This window comes from Chrysemys picta, chromosome 5, assembly GCF_011386835.1.
Source record: "Chrysemys picta bellii isolate R12L10 chromosome 5, ASM1138683v2, whole genome shotgun sequence".
In the NCBI taxonomy this organism is placed as follows: Eukaryota; Metazoa; Chordata; order Testudines; family Emydidae; genus Chrysemys; species Chrysemys picta.
The window spans coordinates 23237032-23264166 of NC_088795.1; the positions used below are offsets into that span (position 1 = coordinate 23237032).

The window sequence follows — 27135 nt, forward strand, 5'->3', positions numbered from 1 at the left end:
TGTAAATTATTAAAACCTTTTAATAAAAGATTAAAATGCATTAAAAGTCACATTAAAAGCTCCAGATTTTCACCCAAACCTCCAGGGGGCAATCTCCGAGAGCTACAGATGTATAAAACAGTCAAAGTAGAACTAAAACCCATTAAACAGACATGCCAAATTGCCCTTAGGTAAGCCACAATACAACTATTTACCATCTTGGTTTTGGTTTCTATATGAAAGCGACTTATTAGCTTACAGATTAATAGACATTTTCCTTGCTACCAGTTGCAGGATCAGGCACCAGTATACATAGTAAGTACAGTTTCACTGTGTACATTTTAAAAAGTAGCTTCTACATATACTTGTTATTAATTTATTTCAGTTAAACCTCTACTTTAATTTCTTTAAATATCAAAAAATTGTGTAAACTGATCTTTCCACAATGATTTTTCATTTCATTGGGACTTATATAAATGGGGTGAGGGGAAATTTCCCAAACCTGCATATTTATACTTTTTCAATAGCAAATGAGAATGAATCCCATAATTCAGACCTGAGTCACAAATGTATAGCATCCAGAAATGGAGACTGCTCTATTTGTTTCAACTCATAGCATTTAGAAGTGTGATTTTATAAAGTGCTCAGCATAGCCCTAACTCTGGTGAAGCCAATAATAAAGGTCCCATTGACATCAACGTGGGAACAGGCAGATCAAGACTGAGTGTTTTTGAAAATCTCACCCTACGTGTATATGCCCAATTTAAAAAAAAAAAGTATATGCAAATGCAACCGTGCACAATGTGCACAACATGGGTCACATGACATACAGTAACTTTCCATGCAACTGTGGTATGCGTGACCGCTGTGATCCAACAAACTTTCGACCGTAACTGGCAGAGAACACGGGTACATAAGGGTTATAGGGATCCCCTGGGTGTGGTATTTTTTCATTTTAATTGAGCAAACTGTGTCATGTAAGGTTTCCATTGAAAGTCTGTCACACAGGTTATCATAATCTGTGTGAAATGTATGCATGGAGATGTGTATATATTGAAAATTATATTCTTCAAGCATCAGACATTTTACATATACAACTTGGGCATGTGCAAAAGTTTGCATGCATATCTGCACATTTATTCTGAAAACACTTTTCTTATTCTATAATTGTCTAAAACATTATCTATAACTAATTCTTGTTCTGCTCTAAATCTCCTGCCTCGGTCATGAATCGTGATTTATCTGTAATGTTAAACACATTACTACTACATGGAAGAGTTCTGGAACTGGATCTTTCTTTCCCAACACATCATCAGGCTGTATAGGCTTCCGAGCTAACACTCTGTATAAGTCATGCCTCCCCCAACCCGCAAACTCTTCCTCCCAGAGGGCAAGAATAGCAGGACACTCCTTCAGGTGAATTTCAGAGTTTTGCTTGGAAACCGTTCCCACTCCCAGTGATGATGTCTTTGGGAGGAAACAATATGGCTCTAGATAAATGCAACTACAGTAGAGAGACAGAATCGATATAGCTGATGTGCACACACAATGCTGGTGTTTGTCAAAAGGTAAAAAATAATTCTTGTTTATAGTTACTGTGCAAAGCACATATTGAAGCACACTGGCAAAAATAAATAGAGAGCACCTTGATTAAAATCATCCTGGTTTAATATCACCATTAATGGAAGCATAGGACCAAATCCAAAGCCCAGTGGAGTAAATGACTTTATTGGGCTTGGATCAAGCCCATACTTAATTTTACCTTCACTAAAATAAAAAAAAAAAAAAAAGCAGTTTAGAGATACCTGGTGCACAATTAACATCAGTTTAGGGTACATACAGGGAGAGAAAAAAAGAGGGATAATCACACTTGCTCTTAGGGACTGTTATTTCAAATAGAATAAAATAAAGTACTCAACCACTCAATCCAAAACCACCAGATTATAATGGCAAAGTAGTACTACTGTCTGAATTCCTTTAGCAATAGATGCCGAGAGCTTCTCTATGATGGTTTGTTTCTTCATTCAAATATATTTTCATCAAGGTGATATTTGCAATGCCATGGGCTATAAAATATTTACAGGATTTGTATATATTATTTTGAAAAATCTATTTATATAGTGGACATAATCAGAAGAATCTGCCCTACAGTTTAATGTAATCTTGTAATTGGCTACATTGCTACTTGACTATATCTATTCATCTTCCATCCTGTTTTAATAACCCAACTGACACACAAATCATTCTTTGAGCTCACAATAAAATAAGCCTGTGCAGTCAAAGGAAGGTGAAGGAGGTTAAATTGGCATTGATTATTTAAGACATATTCATCATTTATTTAGCAATTTCCCACATCACAAAATCTGTGGTGCTCACAAACCTTTTTGAGAGATTCTGACTTTGTTTTTAAATGATTCTCACTACAGGCCTTATAAAGCAGAACAAATTTTGCACTAACAGATGTTTGAGGTCTCCTGTCAATCTGCAGCATAATGAAAGTGTGCAACCTTTTGAACTTTTATATGCCAGCCTGATTTCCTTTAATTGCATGCACGTGAGTTCTCTTTCTCTCTCTTTCACACACACTCACTCACGATAGTATTTCACTTCAATTTAGGGAGGTAGCAAAGTGGTCATTGTGAGCAAATGAGGGCAGTGCTACCGTACCTCATCATGAAGGACAGATTTTGGGGGGGGGGGGGGGCAAGCTGAACTGCACCGTTTTATTGATATGGAAGCTGGACTAAGCATTGGGCACCACAGCTTAAAAAAAAAATCAGGGGAACACTTATCATTCCTTCCAGTTCACAGATAAGCCATCTTCCTTGTATTTTACACACTGTTACTGCCTTTCTATATGGAAACATCTATGTAAATTCCCAGAGTACTGAACAGGAGAAAAGGAAAAGGAATAGAATACATATGTCCCCCAACAGTCTACAAGTAACAGAGGATCGCCAAACCATAATTCTCCCATGTATTATCTTCAACGGAAGCAGGCCTGCTGGTCATTCTAAGATGGTCAGACTATAACTATAATTATGCTACATACCATGTGGTGATATCCACATGGTACATTGCAGACAAAAAAGACGAACTAAATTAATCTAATTTAGCTACCTTACCTGCAACTCTGTACCCCACTTATCCTTCTTCATCAGGGTTGCTTCTTGCATTCTGAATTTGTTCCTTTCCTTCCTACCCTCCTGCCATACCCACCAAAAAAATCAATGTCCTCAATTGCAGGAAAGGGAATATTTTGGCATGGACAACTGAGGTACTATATGGCTACATCCAGGACTCACTGAATTCAAACCGAACAACCCCACTGACTTCAAGAGACTTTGGAACACTCCTATATCTCATCAAAGCTCAAGCTAGAAAACAGGACCTTTAAACCACTGTATAGATCCCATAGCTCTTCAGTGGGGCCGAGCGATTGTTTCTAATAGACTTAGACCATGACCCAAAACTGATTCAGACACCCATATCCATGTACTCTGGGGTCTTCAGTATATGGAACAAATTTTTGCAGCCCAAGCCAATCTCAAGTTCTTAACCATGGTAACTCATAAGATAGTGGACCTTAAAAATAAAATATCATTTTAGAAACCTTTATAGTACCTACAGTCAGATATATCCTTGTATTTGCATATATATTGAACACTAAGTTATCTGGTGGCATAAAGAGGTTTTGTTAGCATTAGTATGAAGCCATTAATGAGTTACATAGGTCATCCAAGAAGAGTGCAAATAAAACCTCTACATCATACCATATCATAATATATTCTGTATTCAAAAAGACTACTTTAAGAAATGATTAGGGTTTTAGAACATTTTAGTGATATGCTGCCGATAGAGCAAGGTTCCATTAATTATAAACTAGAGTGAGAGAGAGAACTTAGTACTAATACAGTTTACTTTTTAAAAAGCACATGTAAAATAGTTTTTTTTTTTTTCAAATAAAATGCTAATGCAACAATACATTTGTGTTTGAAGAGAAAAATGTCAGAGAATGCAAGAGTTAAGGTCTTCAGGGTAACCCTAACTCATCATCACTGCAAAAGTGTCGCATGTTGACAGTATTATACGTGTACAGAGTGGGTGAGTTATTACTACTAGAATATTGATTTCTTAATTACCTCCTTTTGTGATTTCATATATCAAGTTTTTATAGCAACGATTCATGTAGATTGCACATATAATATTTTCAGTTACTAATTAGGTTATTAGATGTAGTCTACATATGCAACATAAAATATTTACTGCAGTAGTGAATTAATGTTATTGTGAGAATCTTAACTTTTTGCATTCTCTGACCTGTGTGTTTAAACATAGAACTTTAATGTAATGTTAGCACCAAAGAGTTTTGTATTTTTTTTCTCCGTTTTCATACGTACATGCACCCCCTCATCTCCTACCCCCGTCACACGCACATACTTTATTGTATATACATCCAAACAGAATACACAAATGCATACCCAGATACATATCAATAGATATACAGGGACACTTAAATGGGAATATATTTTGCTCAATAAAACCTCATACAAAACCAAAGCATGGGAGTATAATTGCAAATGACTTCAATGAGAACAAAACTGAACCTACTATTACCTGTAATAAGCATCCTCTGTAAGACAGGGAACAAAAGCTAATATGTGAATGAAAAATATTCCATAAAAAGAATATACATAAAATATAACATTGTAAAAATAAGAGTTATTTATTTGCATATTCTCTCTCCTACCCCTCATGACTTGGCTCTAACTTTATTACAGTCAAGATCAGTATGGCCATAATTTACTCATGCAAAGAAAAATATTATCTCACTTTTCTCCATGATCTTGTTCTCTTTATTACAGTTTCTCCAACTATTCTGTATAAGACAAATCATTCCAGACAGCTATGTTGTGTCATATCAGAAAATTCCACATCTGTTTATGTTGACATGTCACATTAAGTTATGTGAAAAAACACGATGATGATGCCAACCGCAGCACAGTAGGGACCTACCATCGGGGAAACTTGAAAATTTGTTGGCACAATATTATTTAAGAGACAGCTGTTTAAAAAAAAAAAAAGCAAAAGCAAAAAAAAAAAAAAAACACCTCTGGATTTACTGTTTACTCACTGCTCAAAAAAATGTGACTATTGATGTGACCACCTGAGAATTCTTAAAGTATTCTAAAGTATACACAACCTTATGATCCATAGATCAATCAATAAAGTATTTTATATCCACGTTATCTGTATTTGAAACCATACAGTGATAGTATTTCACACAGACATTATGGCTTAATTTTTGCAACTACTGTTTAATTACTAATAAATATGTTTTCCCACAAATGAGTTCACCTGATGTCCCTCATTAAGAATTTCAGTTGATCATGTCCCACAGCTGACTCACTGTAGATGAAGAGGTGTGGAAGGGGAAGTAAGTAATGTCCATGTCACTAGTTTACTGCCCTCAGAGGCAGAGTACATCACTGCCACTAAGCTCAGCCTCTGCTTAAGGGCTTGGATCCTGGAGATACAGTAGTTGGTGCTGGTTCATTATTAGTTTAATTTATTTAATTTACATGCATTTACAGGAGATGAAAAAATGATTTCCTTCAAATTGTGATAACTCCTCCCATGAAAAGTATATCCTATAAAACACAATGTAAAGACTTATTTGATTAAAATTAATGCTAATTGTATCAAGTGAAATATGACTTGGCACAAGGTGGCCTGAACCTGAGAGATGCGGCGTGGTGCCAAGGTGCTGTCTTTCATGGGAGTTATGGGCACTCCTTAACTTGCAACTCAGGCTCTTAAAGATAAGCATCTCTTTCCTGAGATAGTGTAATCTTCGGTATACAAGACACCATAATTCATGAAGTAAACACAGCAAATTGTGGAAGATCAGCTGTCACTAGGGCAGCTTCAGTACTTTTATTTTTCCTTTCAAAATGCATTTTCTCTAGAATCTCAACAATTTCTCTTGGGATCCCAAAATGTCCTAGCTTTTGGTAGTTTTTAACTCCTTGCCAAGAAAAGGAACAAAGAAGTTTCCAATTTTACTGAGAGGGGCAATTCAATTTAAGAATGGGAGAGACAAACAGCTTTGCAAAGGTTTTCAGCATCTGATAAAATATGAAAGAACAGGCTCTTCTGGTAGCAAAATCCAGTCAGATACGAAGATGGATCACTGTAGCCTGAGATTTCGGATATTACATAGTTTGTCTTAACATCAACTCATAGGAATTTAAAATAATACTATTCACTTATTCAATGGAAAGCATGCACAAATTTGAATTGTAAGACACTTGATAGAGTCACATTTTGTGACTGATAGCTAATTTCCTCCAACAAACAGTATCAAAATGTGCAGGGTACCAGTACTCTGACCATATGAAAATCACCTTTTTGAATGCATTTGTTGTAATCCCAAAGTACTGAAGCAGTTACCAGGTTTCAACATTTCCCATGGATTTTCTCATCATTTCACAATTATGCAGAAGAATATGGTGGCCAGATTAGGGCAGAGAAAAGCAAGGAGCAGAAAAATGACGATTCAAAACAAAAAACAAAAAAACAAAACCATGAAATTTTTTAAAAGCTAATGAAAACTGAGTTCTAGAGTGAGATGCGCAAGCATAATAAATCATGACCAACATTTTTCTTATATAACAGTTTCTTAACACTCAATGAGAAGGTTACTGTTTGTGACGTTGATTCAGGAAAGCATTGAAGCATGTGCTTAAATCCACCCTTATTCAGGAAGGCACTTAAGGACTGTGCTTATTTTTAAGCACATGCTCAAATCTCATTGCTTACAGTTGGACACATGCATTAAATGTTTTCCCGACTAGGAAGGCTTTTCTGAATTGGGGGCTGTGCTATTAGTTTTACATACAAAACATTTTTTGCCTGACAAACTTCAAATTGTTTGTATCTGGTTAACTATACATCTCAATACACATTTAAGACTACTGTAGTTTCATTGAGTTGAAGTCATAGTATTAAATGTGATTTAAATAATAATAGAGTTTTGTAACTAAAATATGCATGTTTGACATTCACCAGGATAGAGGTGTAAGAGAAAACACTCAGGCCCTAATACTGCAATGAGATGTACACAGGCAGACCCCTGAGCCTGCATGGAACACCAATAAACTCAATGAGGCTCTGCACAGGCTTGAAAATCCACATGCCTGCACCTCACCCCAGAATCAGGGCCTTACTGCATATGACACCCTTTGGCAGCAAGTATGGTAGGAAGCTGCTTGAGTTACAAAAATACTATGGCTGTACCTACACTGTGCTTGAGACTTAACATCCAGATGCTCTTTACCAATAATTGTTCAAGGCATAAAAAAATTCCAACACATAAGCAAACTACTGTCTCCCCATATTCCACCAGTGACAGACACATTTTATAATCATGTTTGTAGTTTAAACCATTTCACAGAGCATAAAGATGTTCTTTTCACACCAGGAAGAAAATTCTAATTTTCAATTAAATTACTTGCAGTATTCCCTGCTGATGCCCAACAATTAAAATATTAATGTCAAGTTCTTTGCAAAGTTGTGTGCCTTTTGTCACATACCAGAATGCAAGAGTGGCTTGCTTAATCTATGATGATTGCAAACATAACTTCATGGTTAATAAGTGCACAAATGCCTTTTAAAAAAAATACTGAAAGATTTCACATTGTACTAATACGCATCATCCTAGACATGTTCGTGCCCATTCTAACAGAAGTATATTGGAGCTGTTGGTAAAACAAGCAATTAGTATGATATTGGAATGTTGTCAGATAGCTGTAATTATCTTTTTCTGTTGCAGAAGGCATCTGAGAATCATTTAGGAGCAAAAGAGGAACAGTGTTCCACTAAATCCTATTAAATTAATGCATGGACATTGCACTAGCAGAGGTCAATAGGCTGGTCAAAGTCTGAATACCAATAAAGAAGATAAAAAAATACTGTTTAATACAGCTACTTACATCATGGCCTACAAGTTCAGTCTGTGTGGATTTATCTACTTGGGAAGCGAGAGCCTTCTGTAAATGTTGGGCTTTCTCCTGCAAAACAAAACAACATATTGTAGGTGAGTCATATTCTCCCTCACTGGGCTTTTGAGCTACTAACATCCAGATTATAAGTGCAAAACTCATGCACTGACAGCTGTTTGGAAATGGAGTTATCATGGTATTATTCTCACTGGGAGATTTGTTTTCCTGGTACTGTTATCTTATGTATCAACTGATCCATTTATTAAGTGGGCAGCGAGCTCAAACTGTGAGTATGCATGATTCAGGAGTGCTATGGGAATATCATTGCAATGTGATGCACGGGATCCTCCTTCAGGAGCAGATTTAGGATTCTGTTAACCAAGCACTTCTGTGGATGCCACAAACATATTTTAAGATGGAGAAGTTAGCAGCATACTACCCAGCAAAGCCAGATTCTGAAGGATGAGAAGGGAGATTCATAGTCTAGAGATGACTGGAACATTTTCAACAAAAATTCTCTCTTTGAAGTACGCGGTTTCATTCAAGCCAACACATTTCGTGAAGACACATCAATTTCGATTACATTTTCACTGGAAAGGTTTCTGAGGTCCAGGGTCAAGTATTTGGTCAATGAGAGAAAAAGAGAGAAAGAAAGAGTACCGATTTTCTAAAAAAATCTGACTGTAACCGAGCTGACTGCCTCCTGCATGTCCCCGCATGGCCTAGGGTCATGCTTCAGGCAGCCTGCCTCCGTTTCCCCTTGGACTGTTCAAATCAGGCTTTTTCTTGGTCAAAAATATCCCTCCATGGGGACTGGTTTTATTAATATAAAATAAATGCTAAACAAAACTGACCCCTCCCCCCCAAAAAAATCCATTCATAACTCTTCCTCTCCCCAGGCCTTACTTCCTGGGGCCTTTGCAGTCTCTCCACTGCTTGAATACTGTCTCCAGGTGTCCCTACCTCAAGAGCTTTCCTTACTCTCTGCAGACTCTGCCAGTTTCCTGAGCTTTGCCCACTTCATTGCAGATGCCTGGGCTCTTCATTGGGCAATCATCCTGCTGCGCACCAGCAGTGGTTCTCTCTGTAATCAGGGTAAGCTAGTTCCAGCCCTTAAGGGGCAAGCCACCTGGTTACATACCCTCACTACTCCTCTTAGAACCTTCCCACCCCCAGGCAAGCTGTACTTCTGGGATTGCGCCTTCCCCCCAATTAACCCCTGTTGCTGGCTATGTGATTGTGCCGGAGTTTATAGAAATATATGTTGGGCAGAAGTGAAGAAGCCCTCTTTTACCTGGACCAGCATCCACTGATGGAAATGGTGAAATACCATTTGGTCAGGATCTGCTGTGGGCACTAAGCTAGCTGCTCCCTTCTCGCGGGGCCAGGAAGCGATTTTTCCTCTCACCGCCAGATTGGCCTAAATGAAGGGGGTGGGGGAGGCAGGTTTCCACCTTCCCCACAGCAGGTTCCAGGGGAAGCTTAATTGGCAGTGAACATGGAATGTTAAGCTATGTCATCACAGCTCACAGTGGGGTAGATGTCTAGTGCAGGTACTTTATAGGGACGGGGTACAGTGATCAGATAAATGGACTGGTAAAGGATTTAAAGGAAGTATTTATTAAAAGAGTGCAAATGGGGAAGGGGGTTGGGGCTCCTATGGCACGGAAGAGAGCCAACCTCCCACCTTTATAGTCCACCTTAATCCTCATTTGAGTAGGGAGAGATGTTAAGGTCCCAGCAGCGGGTGGGCTGGGGACCAGGATGGGAAAGGGGGAGGGATGATTGAAGCCCTCCTGCCCCCAAGTATATATTGAAACGGTCAACAAATTACCTACACTGTATGCTTTTTTCCTAACCCAGAGAGTTAATAATAAAGTTGCAGCCTAATTAAACCACATGCAGTATCTCCTGTTTTTAGTCCTTTGGGAGTGGGGAAAGCCCTCATAATACAACTTAAGTTTCAGAAACATTTAAAAGGTAATAATAGTATAGCATATATGAGAGCAAGTCCACTTGTACAGTAATAGACAAATGTCATCATTCAACAGATTTCAAAGCATGGCAGTATCTTTTTACACAATAATTCAACAAACCATAAGCTGCCTAAGTAATAGCATTCTTCAAATATCAGAATTAAATCAATTTAATAGTAATACCCATTCTTATATTTTCTCTTCTTTCCGTATATTTGGCTGATTTATACTAGTTAAATTAGTTAATTATGGGTGCAATACTTGAAAAGCAATTCTACAAAGTATCTACTTATTAAAATTGTTGAGTAATAAGAGGCTATCAGGGTCCTTAACACTACAATGTGTTCTGATATAAAAGCACTTAACAGAACTGATAACTTGATATTGCAAATATAATTTTATACAGTATGTACTGTATCAACAGAAAGACAGTATAATGGGCTGCAGTGATAATTCTGGAAACAAAAAACCTCCTAAGTCCCATTACATCCACACTACTAAAGGTGAACACAAACTAGCATGACTTTGATTATAGAAAATAAAGTGAAAATTTGTTAAGACATCATTGTAAAAAAAAAATTACCACATCAGCTTCCATTGGCCCAGAGCACACTTAGTCTGTCCCATCCCATCCCTCCTCATGACAGCATTCTAAAGTGAGAACCAGAAATTCCAGCTCACAGGTATAGATAGCCAAGTATCCTCTGCAGTTGGATAATTTTGCCCAAAGACAAATTTTCCGGTACAAGTTGATATTCATTTTTTTCCTGAGTGCTTCCTTTCCAGATTCCAAACACTCTCCCTAAGTGTTATCACTTTAGAAAATTCTATATCCAGAGATGGTCTAATTTTGTCAACCACAGTTATCTGAATACCTGACTATGATAAAGTAAGGTTATTTAACATGATTGAGACCCCCACATTTGATGACTCAGTTTGGTCTTGCCTGTACAAAAAGGACTAGAACATGTTATAGTCAAATTTGGAAGTTGTCCATTAGTACTGGTTCAGAATATAGACATTTTTTTTCACAGTATAAACTGGGCATCCGCTGACATGAGAAATATTATGGTCTAGCCCAATCCCTGTAAGCCTGCTCTAAGTAGCCCTTTGCCCCCCTGCCCCCAACTCCCTCCATTGCTCACATTAGTCAAGGGAAACAATCCTCCCCACACACCCCTCACATAATCATGGATACATTCTTTACGATGAATGCATCAGATAAGAGCATTTCTGGATCTAAGTGGAACGATTATCAGACCAACAAGACTATAGCATTCTCTGGTTGAATCCTGTCCACACAGGTATGGCTAAACTACCTAGTGTTTTCAAGACTAAAAACACCACAGAGGCACAGCACTTAAAAAAAAAAAGCGATGTTTATGGAGCTGTTGTCTGTGCACAGACCTTTAACATGTAGGCCCCTATCCAGCGACGCACATATACTTACACATATACTTAATTTTGATCACATGAGCAGTCCCATAAACTTCATGGGGCTACCTGTGTGCTCAGAATTAATCACATGCTTAAGCACTTTGCTTGGCTGGGGCCTTAAATGCAGTTATGTTAAGGTGCCATTAGTGAGGGACCAAGCAAGCTCTGCTCCTGAGTAAACCTCAAAACATGTTTTTCTTCAATGATACCCTGACGGAGGACATGGGGTGTTTTCCCTACTTTCCTCCTAATCCAACAAAGAATAGCTATTATGCTAATTCCCATAAATACTGTACCATCATTACAGCCTGTGCTTCAGAAGTTAGTACAGCGTCAATACTGAACTACCTGGAGTAGCAGTGACACTATGTGTATTAGAATGAAGACCATTTATGTATTTAAACAACTTCCTAGGTTCTACAGAGAATGTTACCATGTTTTATGATTAGGTCCCTACCAAATTCACGGTCCCTTTTGCTCAATTTCATGGTCATAGGATTTTTAAAAGAGTAAATTTCATGATTTTGATTATTTAAATCTGAAATTTCACGGTGTCGTAATTGTAGGGGTCCTGACCCATAGAGGAGTTGAAGAAGGGTCACAAGGTTATTGTAGAGAGGGAGGGGGTTGTGCTACTGCTACCCTTACTTCTGTGCTGCTGCTGGTGGTAGTGCTGCCTTCAGAACTAGATAGCCGGAGAGCAGCGGCTGCTGGCTGGGAGCCCAGCGCTGAAGGCAGAGCCACCTCTAGCAGCAGCACAGAAGAAACGATGGCATGGTATGGTATTGCCAACCTTCCTTCTATGCTACTGCCTGCCGAACTGGGCCTTCAGTCAGCAGCCACCACTCTCTGGCCGCCCAGTTTTGAAGGCAGCAGTGCAGAAGTGAGGGCGGCATGGTATGGTATTGTCACCCTTACTTCTGTGCTGCTGCTGTTGGAGCGCTGCCTTCAAAACTGGGTGCCTGGCTAACAGCCACTGCTCTCCAGCTGCCCAGTTCTGAAGTTTTTTACACGAATTATTCAAGTTTCAGTATTTCCTTGAATTCTTCCATCCCTACCACTCTGAGTAACAAAACAGCTTTGCTCTTACACTTCAGTGACTTCATACACAAGTGGTATGTTTGGGGGAAACTTTATTTTAAATAATCTAATGATCCCCTACCACCAAGTGTAAATGCTGAGCAGTATATTTTCCTCCAAAATAGCTTCTGGAAATGTTGCCATTGGCCTATGTGTCTAGCATTTCTGAAAAGTTTAAGAGATGACAATAGAAAGATTCACAATCAAAACCTACGTTTTCCTAGTGAATTTCATGTCTGGACCTCCCACACATCATGCAGAAAGTCGACCTTACACCAACAATTATATCATCTATTTAAATCATGCTTCTCTGAAATTTTAAGATTTTAAAGTAAAGCTCCAAGCAACAAAGCAGAAAGATCAACTTCCAAGTGACTTTCATAAATATGTAATAGCTAAACATCTCTCCTTACCCTAACATTTGTTCTTATTGCCTCTTATTCTGAATTAAACAAAACAAACCAAAAATGTCATTTTCACTAGACTGCACAAAATCAGGTGAGGTAAGGCATTGGCTTTCCCAAACTTCAGTCAATTTCCTCCCTCCCTTCCTCCCAAAAGTGATGCAGCAATGTGAAGTTTATATCCAAGTATCATTCATCTGAGACCCCAATATTAGTATACAAGGGTTGTGACTGAGGGCTGTGTTTGTTTTAAGGTCCTCTCATATTTTTGAAAAACACATTCTCAAAAATGAGGTAGAACATTTCACTAAAATAACTTCATAGCATAGTTGAGTGTATGTTTTCTTCCAGTTCAATGAGAGGTCGCCTGTATTTATGTAATGACATGTTTTACAGGGAATGATCTCTTACTGCATCATTTTTTGCTGCTTCAATTACTGAAGCCACAAATGAAAATGACTCATTAATCGAAGCAAAAACCTTCTGCTATTGAACCACTTCCCTCCTTAAGGGTGAAACTGATATTGAAGTGTAGGTAGGGGCAGAGGTGAAAGTAAGCCGGTCCGGTCCGGCATACTGGCAAGAGCCAGTACACCGTGCCGGGGATTTAAAGGGCCACGGCGGGGAGCCCAGAGCCCTTTAAATCCCGCCCGCAGCTCCGGCAGCCGGGCTGGGGCTGGGATTTAAAGGGCTCAGAGCTCCCGCGGCTGCCGGGCTGGGGCTGGGATTTAAAGGGCCCGGAGCTCCGCGGCGGCCGGAACCCCAGGCCCTTTAATTTGCCCCTGAGCCCTGGGGGCTCCCAGCCACCTCTGCAGCTGGGAGCCCCAGGTTGATTTAAAGGCCGTGGGGCTCCCAGCCACAGCCGGTGCCCCAGGACCTTTACATCTTGAGAGGCCACGCCCCCCCTCAGGACTCCGGCTGTACCGGTAAGTCCTGTAAGTTACTTTCACTCCTGGGTAGGGAGAACATACTGAATCTGATTTTGAGTAAAAAGATGTATAGTTATATCTCAAATTCTGTGTACAACACCTATGACATGCTTTATATTAATTTAAAAAATAAACAAACAAACAAACAAAAACAGACAATGTTTCACCAGGAATTACTACAGGAGAAGCACAAGGGGGACTACTGGCATCAAGCTGGTAAGAATAGATAGAGAGAAGATTTGTACCAATTGTGAAAAACATGAACGTCTTTACAAACACTAACATCAAGAAACAAAATAAAGTAAAATTCTGAGAGAGAACAAAAAAAGGAATGTAAGAAAAGGAAGAAACATGAGCTACCTTTTATCACTATTCAGAATAAAAATTTATTGTCAAACTATTAAATTAAATAGATCTATGAAAACACATGCATACGGGCACACAGACATAATGGGATAGGGTAAACCAGATGAACCAGGGCAATGGGCCCATCTGCGGTTTGCCTAAGGCAGCAAAAGCCTCTGCTGTAGGTAAGACACCTCAATATTGATGTAAAAATGATATCAAAATATTATAACTTATTTTTATTATCTCATTACAATCAAGGCTGTGCTTTTACTGAATATTAAGATGTAGCTACAAGAATGTTATAGCCAGGATGCTTAAAAATATAACAATATCAAATTGTGTTTAGCTAGTTAGGTTGCAAAACGTTAAAACTAAATTTCATCTCCCAAGGACAAGCAAATATCAGAATAGATAACCAGGGCTTTATAGGTATAAAGTGTTTATTATCAATTCAGAATGTGTATACAGACTCAAAAAGTTGTATTTAATACTTAACCTTGCTTAATGTTTTATACTATTTTCTTTGTTCTCTGTTTAAAAGATATATTGTGTTTTATAAATATGTAATAGATGCTTTATTGCTATAACAAAAAGTTGTAACTCTAAGGGGCATGGGTCAAGAAACAACAAACCATGTAAAATTTTAGTGTTTTGGGGTGTGGGGGGGAATCTAGTGTTGTGTTATCAGACCAATAAATCTGGAGGTAAAGTGGGCATATACCAAATTTACCTATACCTTTTCTTTTCAAAGCAAAAAAAATTGAAAAATATCCTTATTGAAATTGATTTCTTTTGTAAATACACTAAAGACTCCATCCTTTACAGTTGGAGAACATTTATGGTGGGAAATGTATTGCAGAAACTATTGGTTATGTCCAACTGATGTTTCCACTTAAAGAGGAAACATTTTTTGTTTCTCAAGTGCTTAAGATAGGATAAGTTTTTTCTGAGATGTATATTTCCAAATTTATTCTATCTAAATGCAAGCCTTAACCTAACTTCTACATATCATAATTATATGAATAAGATGTTTTATATACAAATATAGTAAGGTCATTTGATGCTATAACTTGGTACTAATATAAAGAAGCTATTTGAATACAGAAATATTTATATTCATTGGGAAATTAATTATCTGGCACTGCTTAAGCAATCCTTCACCAAACTCCTGAAGGCAAGGAGATGGGTAAAAATAAAAGACAATGCCTTCTTTGATGACCATTTAAGCTTAAAGACACTCTTTTAAGAACTTAATTTTAAAAGAACTATTTTGAGAACTGTTATATGAAAAACATTACTGTTTACAGAATTTCACTTCCTGTCAAACTCTAATAAAACTGAAAGAATATCTCTGAAAATGGATTGAATAAAAACAAAACTTTTAAAGTTAAATTAATTCTCTCTGATGCTTTCCTGCCCTCCCCCCTTCCCCCCAAAACACACACACACACACACACACACACACACACACACACACACACCAGGGGAAACTAGAACTGTGGCATATTCATTAGGTGGATTGCATATCCAGGAGCAGAAGATATCACCATAAAGTCACTGAGACAACCAAAGAGTGACACAACCAATTCTGAATCTGAACAACCCAGAAAGAGGTACTGTTTCCTATAATTTCATGGAAATAGGAAGATGGGTATAAAAATACTCTGAACTGATCACCACATACTCCCCCCTCTGATTCCTTTCTTAGACAGCAAGAATTTCACAGTTCATCCTATCCATCTCTACAAATGAACTCTACAAACAGGTAAGAAAAACATAGAAGACTCAAGAAGAAACCAGCCCCATGAAAAACTCCCTAAGACTTCAACAGGGACTGATGAGATAAAGCTAACTAAGACTACAAAGGATTAGTCTTGTAATGATTTTATTGGTTTATGAAACTGTTTTATAACTTTAAAAATGAACAGTTTCTTCTGTTAATCACCTGGTGTTTAGACCATGGATTCCAAGTGAGGAGACAGGGGCTAGAGATAGGTACACATGGAAATAGTGGGATTTGGCTGTATTTAAAGTTCTTAATATTCATAATTGGCACATAAAAGAACACCTGTGATTAAAGACACACTCCTGAGCTGGCAGTTGGGGAAAACAAAAACTAACAAACAGCTGAACTACTTGTTGTTTCTCTAAACTAAATATTTACTATTTTTTAAATAAAATTATTTGGGATCTGACAATTAAACTTACCCCTTTCCACCCCACATTACATTACATGCATCCCCAATACAAGTAGTCTGTCAGTGAAGACAGAGCTTGACACTGTCAAGAGCCAGAGCTCTGCCTAGAGTACTTCCTGGTTCCTGACACAGTAACTTTCACCAAGGAAAGAGAAAAGCCCTTCATGTATAGGACCTAGACCTGTTTCTTTCTAGTTCTGATACACTGAACCAAGACATTTTGACGGATGGAGTACAGTTTTCACCTCATGATAATATGGGAAGGGCATTCTTAATAAAATATTATAATAAGGGGAAGGAAAAAAAAAAACTTCTGCAGGAAATCAGGCTAAGTCCAAACCTTTGAGAAACACTGTCCATTTAAACAAAGATTTTCCCCCACTCAACCATATAGTAATGATATAACATAGGATAAATCAACCACCAGCCACAGCACTGTAAAAAACGGATTTAAAAGGCGAGGATGAGAAACCTACCTCTTCACTCACCCACTCTCAATTTCAGCAGAGGCAGAAGCGACTGCAGCTGTTGTTGCGGGGATCAGTCAATGGGAAGTCAGGTGGGGAACACATCTTACATGGACAGTTGGGAGAAGAGATGCTGTTGTGATACAGAATCATACAACACAGCTCTACAGCCATTCCCAGCTATCCCACAGTTCTGGGACAGTGGCTGTGACTGAAATTACACATGATAGAAACCGTAAAACCTATGACAATCCTGCAGATGTTAGGATTGACGGTTACCATAACTGGGAAGAAGAGAGTTACTGACTCCTATCAACCCTCCATCAAGATATTTATTCATTAGATAGAAGCTGCAACACACCAATGCCCCAGTACGAAGGGAGGGAGGGAGGGAATTCTGCACTGCTAACACAATCTTCCCTCTTATTTTAGGAACATTGTCCACTGGATGTCTAGCCACAATGACTACTACCTGTACAAAAGTTAGAAAGACCAAGGAAAGCAAAGATGAGCAGGTAATTTTAATATTCTAGATAATTCAGAAGTACCTTATGGACTATACTATCCACATTTTCACGTCTTTTTTATTTATTTTTAAATTCAATGCAGAGCAACATAATATGAAACCACTGGAGGAATCCAATCTCTTATTGGAAAGCTCTGCCTGGCAGCGTTCCTCAAATAAATCTTTCATGATTATCAGAAGTTGATCCCAAGTACACACTACACATGAGAGGTCCCCTGCTATTTATATGCATGCTTACAGACACTACCTGAATCTGGTTTTAGTCAACACTTTCTATAAACCTATATCAAGTGTCAAGTACTTTATTCTTGTTGTGAATCATATTCAAACATTCTCCCTTCACCCGCAAACCTTGAAAATTGGTGCTTTAAGAAAGCTTTTGGGGGGGGGGGGGAGAGGGGGAGAGAAGAGGGAAGCAAGAGAGAAAGACAAGGCACATAACCAAGAAGTCAGAAAATGAGAGCAGCGTTGAAGAACCATTTCTATTGGCAAAGCAGATCAATTAAGTTACCCCCAGACTTAATATAATTATGGATTTTTTAAAGCAAACAAAAACAGTGCTTCTAAGCATCTGTCTTGACTGACAGCAGACATTTTTACAAGTTTTAGAAGATGTAATTTGTTATTTGGCTCAATTTTTATATAATGCATTTGGCTTCTTATAATGTCCTTGTTTCATGCATTGAAGCACTACAAGATTTGGCTTAAGATTGATTTTGATTGTCAGCCTTTTTTTGATTAAGGATACCAAATTATGACTTTGACAAGATGGAAAGCAGAAACAACTTTAAAGTATTTGGGGACATCAACTTTGAACAAAGATGCTCCGTATTGCATGTCTGGGACTCATGAGAACAAATGAAATGGTACTGTGGCAGAAGTAAGCTATTACAGATCAAAGTCAACTACTTGAATAAAAGTAAAGTGTTTGACTTTCTTATTACAGAAGTGTCAGTATATTCATTCATTATCTTCTTGTGGCCTGGATATTTAGCCACACACTTCAAATTCTGTAACATATACGACTGACTGGGTTATCATATTGCTCTTCTGAAATGAAGAAAATAAAATGTTTTTTAGTGGCTTTGGCTGTGAGCATGTTGAAGCCATGCTGCTATGTGCTCTCTCACATCATCTAATTCCCTGTCAATGACAGGACTGTGGCCACTTGTCTCATTTTTCAAATTGAAGTGTCTAATATCAGAATACTTAAAGGGTTAGATTGCCTCATGTATTCATATTAATCAAAGAGTGGAAAAACCTAAAAAAGCTCCAACTGTTTTGGATGCTTCAGAAAGGTTCCAGCCAGCACAGCTGCAGTTTACTGGCTAAACAATCTATTTTGTTTAGTTCATAACATATCGACGATTTTTGTTTTTTTTGCCCATCCACAGTTGGTTCAAATTTCTTCTTACTTGGAGATTAAAAATGTCTCTGGGGCCTACTGTTTATTTTTATATCCATTGCTCTTTACATTCTTACTATCTATTCTGTTCCCATGGACTAAATAAGTTATCATATTGCTTTCCAATGAGTTTTATGTTTACCTTAAAACAAATTACATAATTACCCACTTTAAACTGAGAATTTCCACAGACATTAAGTTTACAGTGTCTATGATCTCTCTATTTCCAAGTAAACACCACATATAATAATATGGTTTTGATAGGAGGGCCAGGTAAAGTCTCAGTACATTATCAAAACACTCAAATACAAACATCTCAGGGGACCACATTTAAAATACACCTGTCCCTCCAGCATGGCTAAAAATGGCTTGTTTTTTTGCAGTATAAAAAAAGCCTTCCCTATGTCGGCACAGCAAAAAGTCTTTATGAAAATCTGGCTCTGTATCTGCCATGACTGTTAATCATTTCCTTGGCTGTAGATTTTGTTGTTTATTGACTGTAACATAATGTCAGATTCTAGGATTCCATACAGGAGGATAGAGCTCGTCTGTTGAGACACCCTGAATTCAGGTTTTAGAACTCTGCCCAATTATCTCCACCCGGGCTAACAGGTTTAGAAAATCTGACCTATGGGAAAGGTTACAACAACTGGGCATGTTTAGTCTTGAGAAATGAAGACTTGGGGGGACGCCTGTAAAGTCTTCAAATATGCGAAGGATTGTTATGAAGAGGACTGATCAATTGTTCTCCATGTCCACTGATGGTAAGACAAGAAATAATGGGCTTAATGTACAGCAAGGGAGATTTAGGTTAGATATTAACTATAAAGGTTGTTAAAGTTCTGGAATAGGCTTCCCAGAGAGACTGTGAAACCCTTATCATTGAAGGTTTTTAATAACAGGGATACTCCAGGTTTATTTGATCCTATCTCAGCACAGGGGGCTGGACTTGATGATCTTTTGAGGCCCCTTCCAGCCCCTACATTGCTATGATTCTATAATGCAGGTGAATGCCTCTTTAGGTCAAAGGAAAAGAGGACATCTTGATGGGAGTTCTTAGGAGTAGCCAGGCCCTGGGAAGAAGCTTGAGCTGAGGTTTATGTTCTGTTATTGCTTCTCAATTACTACAAAAGTCAAAGCACAGAACGGAGAGGAGTTTGGACAATAACTCATGCTCCTATGTGATCTGCAGACTCCAGGACTTGCTTTTTGAAAATCTCACTCATAATATCAGCACTGGTTTCATGTATTTGTTTACATTTTGCTACAGTTTTAGGGCACTCTACCCCCTAGAAAGCTTCAGTATTTTGATTTAAATACTGAACGTGGGTGTCACCATTTGAATATAAGACTAAGAGCAAGACTCCAATGTTCTCATCTTGTAGCTGACAATGAATGCTTGGGCGAGTTATTTCACCTGTTGGCCTCACTTTTCCCCTTTATCTGTAATACAAATATAATAAACTTTACTTACTATTGTGCCTTTGGCTCTTTATACAACAATATAATGTGAAGAAACATGGCACTGCTGGGTTCTAAATAACCAAGTTTACTAAATGAAAAACAAACGTGCCAGGGCTAACTACCTATATGCTGCTGCTCTGGTTTCTCATGGCTTGTAAAAACATAATATACGGTGAGCACCACTAGAAGGCTCACAAACTAGTTAAAAGGTTACCTACCTTATGTAGATACTCATAGGAGTTTTGCAAAACTAGTTGATGTTTGTAAAACATTGAAAAAATGTAAAGCTCTATACACATGCAAAGTATTATGTCTTGAGGGAAAGAAGAGATGCCTCTGCGTTTGATTTCTATTTAAATGCAGTATCCAGGTGTGAAACATGAAAGTCTAGAGGAAGAAAAGCCAATTTCCATGCAGTTTACTGTAGATAGTTTTTATAATCATTCCACCACTAACTCTCCTAGCCTGAAGGAAAAGATCATGAACACATTTCATAAAAGAAATAACGCAACTTCAAAGGGTGTGTTTATCATGAAATAATTACATTTTTAAAAGATTTGACACACTGAATGACACAATAAGGTTTTTAATGCATAAGGGAAGAATCAGCCATTAAAAATCCCATTGTGGCAATATCTGCTTTCACTGTTCAGGCTTATGCCTGAGCAAAGACCTACCAGTATGCTTGTGTTACATAGATGGTTTGTTTTGCTTGGCGTTTTGAGGTCCCTATAATGCCAAACGTTCTCAAACTTTCACAAGTGCCAAAAGTCCCAACTATTCCCTATCGAGCTGCCAAAACCTCTAGCTTCTTGCTATTAACTTCAATAATACAGTTACTGTGTATATTGTCACTACAAAGATCTGCAACACAATGAGGTGTCGATACTCTGCTGCACTGCATACGTTGTCACTTACAATCACTTTGCTCAATTATAAACGACTACTCTAAAAGTAGGGCAGAGGAGAACCAGGCTCTGAACATCTGAAATACAGAGACAGCATGAAATAAATTGAATATAAAACATAAGGGAATACTGTGCTGTTATTAATTATCTGTATTACTGTAGCACCGGTGAGCATCCCTAAACCAACTGAGATGTTGGGCCCATTGTAGCAGGCACTGTACAAACACACAATGAGAGAGAGTCCCTGCCCTAAAGAGCTTACACTTAAGGAATGATTTGTTAACACCAATAAAATAATGGCACTGAAGAAAACTCGAAAATTTAACCCAACACTTCTATTGTAACTTTGAGAGAGAGAGAAAGAGGAGAAAACAAGTACAACCAGAAAATCTCTGCAATCAAAAAATTAACAGTCTGATACATTATCCAGCATATAATAAGAACAGCCACACTGGGTTAGACCAAAGATCCATCTAGCCCAGTATCTTGTCTTCTGACAGTGGTCAATGCCAGGTGCTTCATAGGGAATGAACAGAACAGGTAATCATCAAGTGATCCATCCCCCATTGCCCATTCCCAGCTTCTGGCAAACAGAGACTAGGGACATCATCCCTGCCCATCCTGGCTAATAGCCATTGATGGACCTATCCTCCATGAATTTATCTAATTCTTTTTTGAATCCTGTTACAGTTTTGGCCTTCACAACATTCTCTGGCAAAGAGTTTCACAGGTTGACTGTGTGTTGTGTGAAGAAATACTTCCTTTTGTTTGTTTTAAACCTGCTGCCTATTAATTTCATTTGGTGACCCCTAGATCTTGTGTTATGAGGAGTAAATTACACTTTCTTATTGACTTTCTCCACACCAGTCAGAGTTGGAAAGTGAACTCAGGTCTCCGGAGTCCCAGTCCAATGTATTAACCACTAGGCAACCCTTCCTCATATCTCACAATGCCCATCAATCTGCTCTTTATTGAGCTGCAAAGTTCCCTCTAAATTATTGACATTTGATTTTCATTTTTTCGATTAGAGCTCTGTCTTTGTCTTCAGCAGGAACAGGATCAGGCACATCAATATGACCCTCATAATCATCATGGCAAATTCCCAAGGGACATACTCTTCTTGCAGTTTGACTTGGGTCGTGCTCAATCTTTAGCGAGGTCCTTAAAATGGTCTGGCTGGATATTCACATTATGTCCATCAATGGGAATGTTACGGTACCACCAAAACTTCTGGCGACTATATGCTCGCCAGCTGTATAGTGGCATTCCTTGGCAAATGCAATTCGGAATTTGTTGGTCTTCCTTCCTAATACATCCATAACAAACAAGCCATCAAAACCAAACCAGTGTCAATTGAGGTGTTTACTAAATTCGGCTTCAAATAGCCTCACTTCCTGCCATTTAATATGGAGCAGCTGATGAGCATGACAAGAATTAAAAATGTCAAACCAGTGCCCTTCCGCCTTCTTCATTACCCATGTTTAGGATCCATTCAACAGAGTTAACATAGTTGTGATTCTATAGAATCCTTTGTAGAAATCTTGATATCACATCTTGATGTTGTAGAAGTAGCATAAACCTGGTGGTATTCCATAAAATTGGCATGCAGAGTTTGTAGAATGTCAGCACTGTATATTCCATTTCTACTTTCCTAAGTCCAAATAACAAACTTTGATGCTATTCGATACCCTGGAATCCTAGCCACTAGGCCCAAGGAGTTAAACACAATATAACTGTACACATTAAACAGCCCCTTAAAGCTGTGAAGCTAGTTGGCACATATGTTACTGCTATTCAGGCATAACTGCAACTATCTTAATTTTAAAAGGTTCTTTGAGACTCTCGTGGATAACATTTTAAACTCTCACACTCCAGTTGAAGTTGCATATTTCTTAAATAAACAAACTAAAAAGAGGGGAAAGACCCTTTATGATAATGACCTTTACATGGAAAATGCTAAAACTCAGACAATCTCATGCTGTTGAAATATTGTACACACAACCCGCTTTTTGGACATTTGCAAACCATTTCTCCTGTAATTTAAACTAATCAAGAATGATCCATTTTTATTTTAAACACAACATGCTTTTCTGTTTACAGGGAGGCCTCTACTAGGCACTAGAGACTAGCAGAATGTCACAGAAAATTAAACTAGCACAAATGGGTGCCTATATATGCTATCTGTGCTCTGTTTTTCTTCATATTAAAATATCTCTGCCATAATCTCTTGGCCCTTTCCATAATCTCTATCTGGTGTTCACTCTGTCCAGTCCTGAAGTCCTTAGAGAATGCTTTTTACAACACTTTTTTTAAACAAAACAGATCATTTACACTTTGAATTAATCCTTTTTTAGTTTGTCTATAGAGTTAACATGATTCTCTCTTCCACGTAAGCATCAGAATCAAATTCTGTCAGTTAACTTCAATGGGAGTTGTGCATGAGGCCAAGGGGTAAAAATTCTCTCCGAGTCTCATTAAATTCTGTTGTGTAAAATGGAATCTCAGAAATCCAAAGTCAGGTCAGATCCTCAATGTTGTTTGAACTATTATTTTCTTCCTGAAACTATTGACTAAATGCCTGAGCCAAAAGACTCCCATTGACTGCAAATGTCTTAAGATCAGACTATCGGGTCTTTTCCTACTCCTAGTGAAGTCAAGGACAATTTTGTCACTGGACTTCAGTGAGAATAAGATCAAGAACTGAATTGTTCCTCATAATACAGCCTACTCAATTGGTTCCTACAACTTGTTACCACAGTGGTTCTGAAACTTTTGTACTGGTGACCCCTTTCACACAGCAAGCCTCTGAGTGCGACCCCCCTTATAAATTTAAAACACTTAAATATATTTAAACACCATTATAAATGCTTGGAGGCAAAATGGGGTTTGAGGTGGATGCTAACAGCTCGCGACCCCCCATGTAATAACCTCACGACCCCCTGAGGGGACCCTACCCTGTTTGAGAACCCCTGTGTTACCAGGACAAAATAATCAGACAAAAATATTCTACTCTTCTCTCATCATAACTGAGCAGCTAGCATTTTTACATGTACTATCATAGGACTGGAAGGGACCTCGAGAGGTCGTCCAGTTTAGTCCCCTGCACTCATGGCAGGACTAAGTATTATAGTACTAGTACATCGGACTATTACTACCAGCAATTTGAAATAACTGGGAGAAGGCAATCTGAGTCTAAGAAGGAGTAAAGTACACTCCAAGTGAAGTCTTCAGGCGGTGTTTTTGTAACAACACTGCTAAGAAGAATGGAAAAATCTACTTAAATTTAAGATGAAGCAAGCCACATAAAAGAACTAATGAAAGATACAAATCTAGAAAAGGTCACTACTTACTGTAAGGTGTTACACTTAAATGTAAAAGATCCTGCTTTCAGTCTGTGACATTATAATGACATGCCCTGAAGGAATTGCCCCCTGCCATGTGGATACAGTGGCGTCGACAGTTAGGCTATACCGGTGTATTTCTGTAACAGTCTTTGGACTTTGTGTAAAGAAAGGGCTCTTTTGCTGGAGCAGCATGTGTCTGACTATACCGAAAGGAGGACAGGAGATATTTGACATGGGTTTAAATCAGGCCACACCTTTATTATTAAATGTCTGGGACTACCCGGCAGATAATAGTGTCCAGTGAAGGTAACCCCCCATTTATTCTGTAATTACCCAGGGCTTCCACTAGATCCCCCTTCTTTTTCCATCCAGGTCTCTCCAGAAAATCCACTGCCGGGACCTTACCATCCGCCCCCCCCTCCTGCCTCCCACCATAGGAGGGTTCAGGTGGGCTATTATAATGGGGGGTTGGCTTCCTGCCGTACCAATCATAGCAGTCCGCGCCCTCCACCCCCATCCGTTCCTTTAATTAACACCTCTTTTTAAAGTCCTGTTCCAAGCCATTTACCGGTCACCATATATTTTCCACCTCAGCCTGCCCCATGCAAAAGGGAGGTTTAAGGCACAGGGCTGCCCCCTTTAAACTCCTCATTCCCATGAGACAGTGACCATGCTGACCCTTTTGATCCCCCCACCCAGCCCCACTTAAAGGTGCAGAGCTGTCATTCACACAAAGGGCTAGGCTCTGGTTTCAGTTCTGGTGTAAACGTAGAGTAATCCTATTGAACACAATGAAATTATTCTAAATTTAAACAAATATAAATGAGAGCAGAATCTATCCCTAAATAATTAATGCACAAGGCATTTCCCAGGGATTGTCATCGTAGAGGAGGGAATCCAAAATGAATTGTTCAAAGGACATACTCTGGTTACAAATCCTATAATATTAATAGTAATTATGATGATGATTTATTAATGTTATGGTAGCACCTAGAGTTCTTATTGTACTGGACAGTCTTCAAATAAGAGAGAGACAGTCTTTGCCTAACAGAGCTTGCAATATAAGCTATATTTTATTGAAGTCTGTTTTAGTAAGGCCAGAAATTAAAGCCAATTTTATGTTGTTAGTCCATTTTTCACATTTCACAGAGTAGAAACAGAAACAGACTAAATCGGTTTCACTGGTCTAGTCACTTTCAGATTAATCTGAACTAGCACAAATCTACTGCAGTGATTGCAGCAAACTTTGCAATCTAACTTTTAAATTCAAACCACCTCCAAAAGATTCCAATGATTCAATTAAAACAAAACAAAAAACAACAAATGAAAAGGTTTCTATTTATATAAAAATTTGCAATTCTTTTAAAAGCAAATTTTCTGTTTCGAACCTAGGCTACTTCATAGTGTCACTTAAATGCCACTATTCTCCCCTGCAAAAAAATAAATTAATAAATCCTGCCATATGCATTGAGATTTGTTATATAAAATGGGGATATTCAACTATTTTATCTGAAAGTCTCATTTTTCTGTTGACTTTTCCTTCCCATCTTTGAATGCACAACATTCATGTGATGTCATTGATGCAAGAGTCAGTCACTTTCCTCAGAGATTTAATGACAGGTATTAGTCAGTCTGATTGCAGGAATCATTGAACTAAGCTTATTCCAATGTTCTATTAATGTTTACTGACGGCTTCTGGCATTAATTAAACCTCAGACTGCTATGAGCTTACAATATTTTTACAGCTTGCCTTACTGAGAAAAAAAGTTTCAAGACTGTATAAACATTATGAAACACAGAATCATAGAAATGTAGGGCTGGGAGGGACTTCAATAGGTCATCTAGTCCAGTCCCTGAGGCAGGATTAAGAATTAGCTAGTCTATCCCTGACAGGTGTTTGTCCAACTTGTTCTTAAAAACCTCCAATGACTAAGATTCCACAACCTCCAATGGGTATTTAATTCCAGTGCTTAACTACCCATACCGTTAGGAATTTTTTCCTGATGTCTAACCTCAATCTCCCTGTAATGGGTTCCCCCCAGGGTGCCACCTGGAACCGGGGTACTACTGAGCCCTCTGACTCACTAGTCTGGGCTCACTCTCACACTGTGCTGCTCTGACAAGCTGCAGACCTGCTCCCAGTCCTGCACTTCCACCAGCATTCACGCAGGTAGAGACACACCCAGCTACAGTTACATGCAGGCTGACCAGCCACTGCATGAACCAACAATACAGAGGCTGCAGCCAAAATAACCACCAGCTTCCCAGCCTAAGACCCCAGAGCTGTACCATCCTGCCCTGGTCAAAACCCTGACCAGTATGAATTTATTATCCAGTTCACCTCCCCCTTAATGTAGAGAGGAAGTGCAACAGCCTTTGCCCTTGAGCAAAGATTTCCAAGTAATTCATTCAAACTCATTGGTTTAGATAAAGCAAAAACAAGTTTATTAATTACAAAAAAGATAGATTTTAAGTGATTATAAGTGATAGCAAACAGATCAAAGCAGATTACCTAGCAAATAAACAAAAACGCAAACTAAGCTTAACATACTAAATAGATTGGATATGAATTCGCCGCTCTGATCCTGTCTGATGATACAAGCAGGTTTGCTTAAGGGACAAGCTGTATTTGCTTTGCAGGTTGGAATACTCACCCCCATTCCAAGT

At 38.5% G+C, this 27135-nt stretch overlaps 1 protein-coding gene across 11 annotated transcripts in view; it reads right to left on the reverse strand.

Annotated features, from left to right (window-relative positions):
- Nucleotides 1–27135, reverse strand: part of CCSER1 (coiled-coil serine rich protein 1) — a 1147114-nt gene that overhangs the window by 392637 nt on the left and 727342 nt on the right. For 10 of the 11 annotated variants that reach the window (XR_006175923.2, XM_065596098.1, XM_065596097.1 and 7 more), the window contains one exon: nucleotides 7974–8051. Coding sequence is in view for 10 of the 11 variants with exons in the window: in XM_065596098.1 (XP_065452170.1) it covers nucleotides 7974–8051 (78 nt within the window). In the remaining variant the exon portion in view is untranslated. Of the gene's footprint in view, nucleotides 1–2664; nucleotides 5631–7973; nucleotides 8052–27135 lie in introns of those variants that run through there. The other variant, XM_065596101.1, reaches the window with a different exon arrangement.